The following is an 11,195-nucleotide window of genomic DNA, read 5'->3' on the forward strand; positions in this document are numbered from 1 at the left end:
CAAAACAAATAGCATATGTGTGGCATATCATACAGTTTTGGTGTCAGCTTTGTCACTTAAGTCTCCTGTTGAGAGCTGGTGAGAGGTCTCACAAATATGGTGGGACTTTTTGTGAAATTTTTCACAAAAAGTTAAAATGTCAGTATTTGTGTTCATAATGTACTTAACATTTTCCACAAGCCCTAATCTAACACAACAGACCTCTCCACTCAATTACTTTATTGGGATCAAATCATTTTAAAGTGAAACATTATTTTGCAGGTGCACATTTCCGGCTTGGCATTTGTCATAAAGCAAGTCATATCTGCTAGTAGTACATCAGAAATCCTGATGAAATGTAGGTTCAATAAGAGCTACATCCCGGCGGTGATCCCTCTGATGTTCTTCGCCTTGACCGTAGTAATGGATTATGTTGGCAACACATTTAAGTTCCTCTTGTTCATTCATTTCAGCTCATCCCTGCGTTTTGACAAAAACAAACATACATGTCATATGACGTGGGATATAAGCCAGACTAGAAGATTTATGGTCAGCAGATGTCATCTGTGTTCATTTTCATCTGTCATTGCAGAGATTATGTGTACTCTTTGGGGCAGTAATCTTATAACGGTCCCAAATTCATCTGCTAAATTTCAACATAACTGTTAAACCTCAGAAGACATTTTAATTCCTTACACTTACGAAGTTTACGCTATATCGACTGTATCTTGCTATGTAGTGCATTCCATTGTGTGACATGTTTGTTAAACATCGGACATAGTTTGGGTGATTTTCAGGCTCTGTATGTTTTTCCATAGGTTGGTGGTTTGTCAGCACCGCGGAAGAGCAGGGTTGGGTCCCTGCTACCTATCTCAACTCACACAGTGGCACGCGTGATGACTTGGAGCTGGGCGCCTCCAAAGCTGGGGAAGGTAAGTCACTACAAACTCTCCTGCCTCTGCCCACCCACTCACACACTCAATCACAACCTCACACACAAATACCATCTCTGCCCTTAATCCCCCGTCTTTGATCTGTGACAAAATGGAGCAAACTCGCCCCTACATCCACCAGTGCCGGCCTACGCTAACGGGTGGCGCCAGGCTGGAGTGAACACCTCTCTCTGTCTGCCTGCCATTATAAGCACGCTTGAACAGAGTGTAGATTCAGGCCTGGGTAAACAGCAAGGAGGACTGCCAGGAGACAACAGACCACAACCACTGAAGTGATGTACAGTAACGCTCTGTACAGTAGAGATGCAGAGCAATATTAAGTGATATGACCTCCACGGAGTGAGCTCATGAAAGAGGCATGTGTTTCCATCAGCAGTAAGGAATAAAACAGGAGAATATCTCATGATTCATGCTCTTTAAATTATGGTTATCGTTTGTTAAAGCAAGCTCTGACATAAATTATGCTATTTCATGCAATGTCTGCTTGTCATTGTGGATTGCTCATACGTCACAGTGCAGTAGACGAGTGTTGATGTTAAATTTTGCGAGCTCACTGGAGTCAGAGAGAGATCCAAAACCCTGATAAGAAACACACATATGTAGAGTTTAGTTTGCCAAAATATAATGCGGACACATGTGAAGCTGAAGACAGCGTCCTATCATGCAGTCATCATGATGGCCCCGTCAGATGCGGTTATCAAGCCGTCTAAAAGCTCTCAAGCCATTCAATATTAGTGGAGAAAACATTTTAATGTCAGACCAATAGAGCTCAATTAGTGTCACATACACTACATGGGTTTGACAGTAAGTGCAGCAACTGCAGCTTGTTTAAGATTTTGCAGCATTGTGGTAGACAACCCAACAAACTGGAGGCAAGGAAATCATTAAGTTGCGTGTCACACTTCCAAACAAACATTAAGATTTTCCATCACACTGGCCAAAATACATTTTGTTGTACAGTTGTTGTTGACCCAGGATCCCATTGGTGTTGTATATCTTATGACTCAAGGATAGAGGGAAAGAAAGAATACATGAGGCTAAACAGTGTTACCGCTTCAGAAAATGTTAAATACGCTAAAATGCCCCTTTTATCAGGGAGATTTCAACATGTATGCAAAGCACAAATGTATGACCACACACACAAACCTAAATGTAAACGTCTACACCCAACACTTCTGTCTGCTCTGTCAGAGGTAGCTGGAGTTTACTGCCAGGGGTTTTTCTGCGAAGGACAATCTGTCAGTGTAATTATGTGTCTAGTCAGTCACGGGAATGGCTTGAAACTCATAAAGCATCTCTTTGTCAGTCGTGTGGTCTTCCGCAGTCTGTGCCACCGCATTGTCACAGAAAAACTGGATTTGGGATTCATGGTAGTTCTTTCGAAAAGCCAAAAAAGTGACACGTTGAAAGCTAAGACAGCTTGAGATGTGACATTACCCACTGATGAAAGGGTGTACACATCCCCCTCTTCCTTGTTTCAGTCACGTTTTGTATAAAAATATATGTATAAAATAAAATCCCCCTGCTTCCAGTCTTCATGCTAAGCTAAGCTAATGGCTGGCAGTGGCTTCATACTATGTATAGATACCCTGACTCTCAGCCAAAAAGTTTTAGAAAGTATATTTCCCAAAATGTCAAACTGTTCCTTTTATATTTTCCAGGTTTTGTAATAGTAGCACATGCTATGTTTTTTTATAATGATCTTAATCAGCTGCCTGGAAATATTCATTTTAACCTGTTTCACAAATTCTGTCTGATATTTCCATCATTAGAAATTAAAAATGTACTTAATTTAAAGGAGCTTCTCCTTCTATCATTTTGGCATGTGACACAAGATCTTCCAGTTGGCAAAAATTGTTTCCATCTCCACTGTTGTACCCACAAAAGGCATAGGGGAAAAAATATACCCTCTGAGGCACACAACTCCAACCAGCGGCACCATCAGCTGCTCTATTAACAGGATGGCATTCCTGCTGCAGCAATGTGTGTCCCAGGTGCTGTAACACAACAGGATGGGAAAACCATGCTAACAACATCCTTAATCACAAGCCACAGAGAAGATGTCCTGGTTTAACACTTCCTCTGTAACATTCATCCACCCACACTAACACGTCCACCATGTTTTGCTTTGTGGTCTTGTTTTTATGTCCTCCATGTAGCTAATAACGGAGCTCTCTTAGTTGGATCCATGTCATGTGTGTGCTGTGTGTTTGTGTAACACTTGTGCTTTGTTTGTTTGCTGTCGTCTGGTCACCACGTTTGTCTGTCAGTCACTAAGCGGCATAAGGCTCATCTGAAGAGGCTGGACCGGAGATGGACGTTGGGGGGTGTCATCAGCAGGCAGCAGAGCCGAGGTAGAGCCGAGACAGATGCTGCCTCACCTCCCTCCCTCCATATGTTATTGTTCTCCTCACACCGTCTTTATTGTCTCTTCTCACACACAACTCGACCCTCTCCACATGCGCATATTTGTTCAGGCTTTCATCCTGTCTTGTCTTCCAGCAAATGCATTTATCACGAGCCCCACTCCAGCACAACTAACCACTAACTGATGTTAATATGAAATGAGCTTGGAAAGCAAAGGTGAAATCAGCAACTTTTATATACACCAATTATTGATGCTAAGCTCAAATTATGTTACAAAAGTGCTCCATGTAAGCATTCTCGTTATAATTAAACAGTGTGCCAAAACCAATCTTCCCAGAAACACAGAAAAAATACTACCCAATCATCTGAAAGTAGTTGCGTAATAGACTGTGGAATGCCTCATGCTGCATTTTAGAGCCATATTTTGCTTTTTTTTATGAGCAAATGAAGCGTGTATGTAGTTTTCTAATGAGTGTGAGTTCTACCAAAGAGTGGCAGAAACAAACATTTATCCTGCTGTGGTGCAGATGGCAACCAATATTGACAGGTAAACAAAGAGCCTTTTTGAATCTCTCACTTATTCAGCAAGAAAGTCACATTTTCAATCGCAAACTTGCACGTTTTTTCTTAACAAGGCCAAGGGTTTTTCTTTTTTTCACAGGAGATGCATTTGGATTGCCGACAGAGGAGTGAGGATAGGCTATTGAGTTCAGCCCAAACTTTGCATTTGGCAGAGGATGCTGCTCTCTGGATTGGAGAGAGAGTAGTTTCCACCCTAGGACTGAGATCCTGCTTTGTGTTTAAAAGAAAAAAAAGACTGATATTTTGCTGACTCCACAAGAATAATTTATAACACTGATGCAGGCGATGCATGTTGTGGTTAACATAACATCTGATTCAGAGTTTCCCTTTATTGCACGATTTACCAGCCCTGACAAAGAGGCCGGAAGAACCAGGCAAAAGGAAAATGGAGTGTACAGAAATAGCCTTTGCCCGTGGAGCCTACTGTAGTTTTTTGCAAGTAAAGGGAATTGCTATCCCACAACCATTCCGCTCCTACACAACCTTAGAAATGGGTGGAGAAAAGGAAAATGGAAAAATTTGTCACCAGAATGTTGATTCCTGTGTACCAACTGGAAGGACAGCATACACACCTCTTCTCCCTGTGCTGTCTGTGTTTAGACAGGAATTGCTATAATGACAGGAAATTATGTCTTTGCTTTGCCACTTGGCCTTATGGGAATGCATAAATCAGCATGGAGCCTCTGCTCTCTATTATGTGCTGAGTTAGGAGATGCATGCTGTTGCAAGACCAAGGTCCCTATTAGGCCTTTGTGAATAAAAATAAATAAATTTTAATTTAGATCACATTTTGAGGAATACGCGCTAGTACTAGTTATTTGTTATGGACTTTATTGGTCAGTTGATAGTAGAGAGCTGACAGGAAATGAGTCGAGAGAAAGAAGGGGAACAATGCAAACTGGGAATGTTGCGGTTCATGGTCGGCACCTTATATGGGGGGACAGACATGAGCCGATTATGGATTTCGTTTAAGTGTCTACAGATCCAGTCACTGCCAGATGTTCTAATAAAGATCTTTTTAAATACGTTTGATATTTATAACTGACCATCACATGTGTCCCCCAAGTGAGAGATACCGGTAAATAAACAGCTTTGCCAGAAGTTAGCTTCGTTGTACAAAGTTCACTCACTTCCAGTTCCCTCTGTAGGCTTTACAGCCAGCGTTGCACACGCCTCTAATCCAGGATCTCACCCAAAATCTACACTTCTTAGTTACTTTTTTGGTCTGCACACTGCTTGTTGCCGTCAACGTTTGTTTTGGTACAAGAACACACAACAGTTAGGGTTCTCATGTGATTTGCCAGGTCATCTACTGCCAGAACTCCAGTGGTTACTGACCAGTTGTTCAGTGTTTTGTCTTGTGTATTTACTTGCTCGTAAGGTTTATGCTTCTTCCAGTCCTCCAACTAGTTTTCAGTTTGTCCCAAACTTTGAAAGGTAACATTTTTTTCAAGTCTGTCTGAAACCGACACTTACATTGAAAGCGTTTTTGTTCATTATTTTCCCTCCTATCCACACTGGCTGCAAAGAGATCCCTTCTTAAAGAGCTTTCACTGGAAGTGTTGGGGGACAAATCCACCGTATTAGTTTAATGCAAAAAAATCCATAGAGCACCAAGCAGCCTGAGGCAGTCAAATTAGGGTATCCAAAGTTAGTCTTTTTTTGTTACAAATTTCCTCACTGTGTTTCCACAGTGTTTCTTTGCTGAGTTGTGGTGCAGGGACAGCAACAAAAAGACAATACAATACTGTCACAGTGGGTTGCCCACGATAATGATGCTAACACTAGGTGATTTTTGCGATGTGATATATTGCAAAACTTAATCTAATATATAGCACATCACACCATCTGTGTAACTTCAGGGAAATACTGCCATGATGGCAAAATACTTTTTTTCTAAATACAAGAATTAATTATGTCCTGTAGTCATTCGCTGCATCATAAAGTTCTCTCAGTTTCATAAAAATTATAGACAAAACTCACATGCCAAAGAACATTTTAACACACACAGCACATCTACATGCACATCTGGCAGCTGAACCAACTGCCAGGAAGCATAACAGTTTCAGTCTGCATTGAAGAAAAGATACACCTCTGCTCTAGTATCATATCTCAAAATTGGTAACAATGTATCACAACAGAATAATTTTATCTTTCATTATATATTGCTGTAACCATATATTGCTGCATAATGTAATGCAAATTATTTGTTAACCCTCATCTCTTATTACTGCAGTATGACTTTATAAAAATATGATGGAACAGATTTATAGAATATACACTTTACTTTTCCAATGACAGTTTTGTTTTCAGATGTCTCACAGCCCTCAAAATCTTAGCTTTGTTGTCATTCTCTGCTCTGGCTTTGGCAGAAGAGAAGTATGTAACAGTGCAGCCCTACACCAGCCAAGGCAAGGATGAGATTGCTTTCGAGAAAGGAGTCATTGTGGAAGTCATTCAGAAGAACCTGGAAGGCTGGTGGTTTGTCAGGTAAACCTCTGCTCACTTGCTTCACACTTTGTTTATCAACTTCTGTTATTACAAACTTCCGTCCTGCATACTTTACAGGTACCAGGATAAAGAGGGCTGGGCTCCCGCCTCTTACTTGAAGAAGATGAAGGATGACTTCTCTCCCCGTAAGAAGACCGTGACGGGCCCAGTGGAGATCATTGGAAACATCATGGAGATCAGTAACCTGCTTAACAAGAAAGCCTTGAGTGAGAAAGATGTGCAGACTGAAGGTGTCCCAGAGAGCCCCCAGGTGGCCAGGAAGGAGATCAGCCTGCCAATCCTTTGTGCAGACTCCAGCCCTGTTAGTACCGCACAGGATGGAAAAAGTAAAGCAGAGCCTGCCTCACCAGCTGTAGCCCGCATCGCCCCTCATCGTGTGGAAATTGGTTAGTGATCTCACTGTGAATGTTTGAATTTCTTTCACTCTCAAAACAGTAGATCACTAATTACTCAGTTTCACTTAAATTCTTTGAGGGTTATAAATATCTGTTCTTAAATTTAACCAAACAATCATGTATGTGTTTTTTCTGTGATTGTTTCACAGGTTCCCCAGTTCTCAGGCAAAAACCTCCTCCTCGAAGAGATGCAACCCTGGTAAGAGTGTTAGACATTTCAGCCATACATCATCTATGACCTCTCGTCATGCAGTCATTTAATTGTTGTTTACTGGTTAAAGTTAATTTTGTGGTTTGTAGGTGCTAATAAATATATATATCCCTTGTGAGCAATCTTAAATGGCAGTGTGCAGTCTTTACTTTTGTTCTTGGCTGAAGAATGAACGGAGAAATGGAAAGGATACTGTACCAGAGTCCTAAAATGTGCACTGCATTTCTAATACATTAGTGTGAAAATATTCCATTACAAGTCAAAGTTCTGCATTCAGAATCTTACTTAATTAGAAGTACTTAAAATATAATTAAAGTATCAAAAGTAAAAGTACTTGTTTTACTTAAAAATATCTCATTTGACTGATTTATTTATACTTTACATTTGTAGATTGTTACTAATGCATCGGCGTGTATGCAGCATTTTACAGCTGTAGTTGGTCGAGTTGCAGCTAGTTGTTATTACTATAAGTTAGGTATTTTAGTCCAGTGGTTCCCACCCTGTGGGTCAGGCCCCCTTCTTAGTGATCTGAGTTTTGAGATGATTAATGAGGTACAAAAGAAGAAAAACAAAGTTCTTCTAGAAAATGTTGTATTCATATTTTTGGAATCTGCTCTACTATTTGCTTTTTTGTGAAACAATAAATCATTTTACCCCGTAGAGCCTTGAACAGTTATTTGAATGAAACCATGTGGGAAGCTTAAAAGTGAAGTGTAAATATTAACTACTCATAACTGCTCACTGGTCTAAATCTTTGACAATACTGTGTTTTATAAGATTATCATATGATTATGAATGAAAAATCTGAAAAGTAAAAAATGATAATTACAGTCCTTGAGTATCCATGAGTTACCTTTAGGCACTTACAGTTCATCTAACAGTGCCAATTTAATTTGTGCTTAGGGTTTTCAGTTGCCGTCGCCACCAGAGCCCCCTACAGTTGAAGCAGAGTATTACACCATTGCAGATTTCCAGTCCTGTATATCGGACGGTATCACTTTCAATGGAGGACAGAAAGCAGAGGTAAGCACTCTTTTCTAAGTAAAGTTCAGTAACAAGACAATCTTAAGCTTGTGTATGAACCACATATCATTTGCTGTATAACTTAATTATCATAGCTCAGTAGCAAACAAAAACCTTGTCCAAGAGAAAATCTAAAATTAAAATGTATAAAAATGCCTAACTCTTTTATGAACATGTATTTTAGGTAATTGAGAAGAACTCCGGTGGGTGGTGGTATGTCCAGATAGGAGAGAAGGAGGGCTGGGCTCCCTGCTCCTACATTGACAAACGTAAAAAGCCCAACCTGAATCGCAGAACAAGCACTCTGCGTCGCCCAAAAGTTCCACCCCCAGCTCCGCCTGTCAAAAAACAAGACTCAGCAGAGACTGCACCTCCCAGCAGCCCTGGGTCTGACGCTCCAGAGTCCCCTGTGTCTTCTGGGAGGCCGGTGTATGAAGAGCCAGAATATGATGTCCCTGCCATTGGCGATCTGGACATGGAGTCTGAGTTTGAGTTTCTGAGGGGAGAAGGGTCCTTGGTGGATGGAAAGAATGATGACACTTCCTCCGAGAAGGGATCCCACCTGTCCTCAAAGCCTTCTCCGGCCTCGTCGCTCCACAGTGCCTCCTTTAAGATGGGTGAATCGTTTGAAGATGGCCATGAGGCAGAGGGGGAGGCAGAGGGGGAGGAAGAGTGTATCTATGAGAATGACGGCTTCCGGCCCTTCAGGGAGACACCAGAGAGGCAGTGCAGCAGGGACTCAAATTCCTCCAAGACAAGTGTCTTGTCAGAAACAGGCAGGACTGCAAACCCAACATCAGGTGGATGGAGACCTGCAGGTAACAAGTTCAAGATCGACTTGAATGGGAGCCCATTTTCTACCAAAGCTGAGGAGGCATCCAGTCCTAAATCTGCTTCCACTGAGTCCACCCCAGATCTGTCCAGAACCAAAAAAGACCAAGACGAAAGCAAGGCATCCTCTTCCACCAAGTCTTCCTCTAAACTAAAGCCAGTGGTGAGGCCTAAACCACATCTTGCCAAGGCGTCCAGTGCAGAGAAGATGGACATTAGCACCTTGAGAAGACAGCTGCGGCCAACAGGGCAGCTGAAGAACGGCACCAAATCTAAAGGTGAGGACGCTGAGACAGCTTCAGTCATCTCCTCAGAAGACTCCTTCTCCTCTCAGAGCACATCCGATCTCTCCTCCATCTATTCTAAAGGCAGCCGGGGAGACTCTGACCTGGAAGGATGCAGCTTGTATCGCACCACAGATCCCTATGAGAAAGTCCAAGAGTCTGAGCTCAGCTTTCCCGCCGGAGTTGAGGTGGAAGTGGTGGAGAAGCAGGAGAGTGGCTGGTGGTATGTCCGCTGGGGAGACGCTGAGGGTTGGGCTCCAACTTACTACCTGGAGCCCATCAGGCAACAAGATGACATGGCGGGATCCGAATCTGATGGCACCCCAACTAAACCTGGAAGCCTCAGCAAGTCCAACAGCCTGGAGAAGAATGAACAACGGGTGCAGGCGTTGAATAATATCAACCAAAACTTAAAGAAGGTCACCCCACCTATCCCCTCCAAGCCTCCAGGTGGCCTTTCCAAACCTACCGGCTTATTCGGCTCACGAAAGCAGAATAGCACCAAACAGCAGCAGGTTGTCAGACCTCAGTCTGTCTTCATATCAGCCCCAATCAGGGATGGTCCCAGCTCTCTCAGGAGAAATGAGTCCCTCAACTCCACAGACCACCCTCGTGCCAGCCCCACAGTGCGACGCAATGCCTCCTTCGGCACTGTTCCACACAGCCTGACGCCAAACAACATAGCGCTACCCAACAGGAACAGATCTGGTACCGGTAGCTCTGAATCCCTTGGCTTCAGCTCTCAGAAGAATGCCCTCCCTGTGTCCACAGTAAAACCCAAGCCCCACATTATCCACAACAACCTCAGAGAGGTTTATGTCTCCATAGCAGATTACCATGGAGACGAGGAGACCATGGGATTTCCCGAGGGGACGAGTCTGGAGGTCCTGGAAAGAAACCCCAATGGATGGTGGTACTGCAAGATTCTAGACAATGGCAGACCAAGGAAAGGCTGGGTTCCCTCAAATTACCTCGAGAGAAAGCACTAGTGCTCATGTGTGGAGCTGGCAGAACTCTGAACATGCGTGTAAAGACTACTCAAACAGATGCATTTACTTTGTGAAAAGGGCTAACCCTATGACGTTAAAGAAGGATTGAAATCTTACCCGGTACCTTTGCCAAAACAAGCAGCCAGATCAAATTATGACTGAAATGAAACGAGACATCTGGTAAAGTAAGTCTACATGATACAGTGCGTGAAAAGTTTCATTAAGAACAATATTAGGACTTAATGACACTGCCAAAGAGAACACCAGAGTGCAGAAGAAAGATTTAATGATTCTTCAGAGGTTACCTTTTAACTTGAACTAAGATGTCAGTTTGTGTCCACTCCTTGAACCCTTCTCTGTAAGTTTATAATGTAATTTTTTAATAAAACTTTTTAAGCATTTAAAGCTTACTGCATGTTTGAATTGATTCATTATACTGATGATGCGTTGAGCTGTAGCAGTTAAACCTTTTTCTCCTCCTTTCTGTAAAGAAAATGTCAGTTGTTGCCAAAGCTGCTTTGTGCTGGTCTCATCTTGGTGCTGTCAAATTGCATGTTTTTTTTTATATCTCTGTATACTGTACGTCACCTTTTTATGTGAAATATTTTATCCATTTGATTATGTAATATTGTCCTAACAAAACAATTTGTGAGCATCTCTGATTATCAGTATTTTCTTACCCTTAAATGTAAAAACAATCCCTGATGATCTCCCTTGAAAGTTATAACCTTTGCTTTACTTTCAGATTGTAATTGTCCAAAATTAAAACTTCCCTAATGTCAGTGAAAATTATATTTATTCATTACTTAAAAATCATATTATTACTTATTTTATTATTATTGTAAGAAATTTACTGATGAAAAAATGTCACAACCGCTTAAACATTTCTGATTAACTGCTCTATTAATCATGATAACATTTTGAATTTCTGCTGGGCAGTAAATTTGACATAACTCTTCAGCTGCAGTAGTACTGGGATGCTCACATTTGTTTTATGTTAACTGTGTGACCAGTGATGATAACTGAAGTGCCAAAAGAATTAATTAAATAAATGCACTTTTGAACAATCA

General features: G+C 41.7%; 1 protein-coding gene across 2 annotated transcripts in view; it reads left to right on the top strand.

Annotated features, from left to right (window-relative positions):
• Positions 1-11,195, top strand: part of LOC119917038 (SH3 and PX domain-containing protein 2A-like) — a 53,476-nt gene extending 42,281 nt beyond the window's left edge. Inside the window, exons 8-14 of one of the 2 annotated variants that reach the window (XM_038737105.1) lie at positions 798-911; positions 3,203-3,286; positions 6,254-6,371; positions 6,450-6,778; positions 6,937-6,986; positions 7,902-8,021; positions 8,206-11,195. In XM_038737105.1, coding sequence (XP_038593033.1) covers positions 798-911; positions 3,203-3,286; positions 6,254-6,371; positions 6,450-6,778; positions 6,937-6,986; positions 7,902-8,021; positions 8,206-10,125 — 2,735 coding nt within the window. In that variant the 3' untranslated portion in view covers positions 10,126-11,195. The remainder of the gene's footprint in view (positions 1-797; positions 912-3,202; positions 3,287-6,253; positions 6,372-6,449; positions 6,779-6,936; positions 6,987-7,901; positions 8,022-8,205) is intronic. The other variant, XM_038737106.1, reaches the window with a different exon arrangement.

This window comes from Micropterus salmoides, unplaced genomic scaffold (assembly GCF_014851395.1).
Source record: "Micropterus salmoides isolate LMB-PRFRI ecotype aquatic unplaced genomic scaffold, ASM1485139v1 Ms_hic_scaffold_22, whole genome shotgun sequence".
In the NCBI taxonomy this organism is placed as follows: domain Eukaryota; kingdom Metazoa; phylum Chordata; class Actinopteri; order Centrarchiformes; family Centrarchidae; genus Micropterus; species Micropterus salmoides.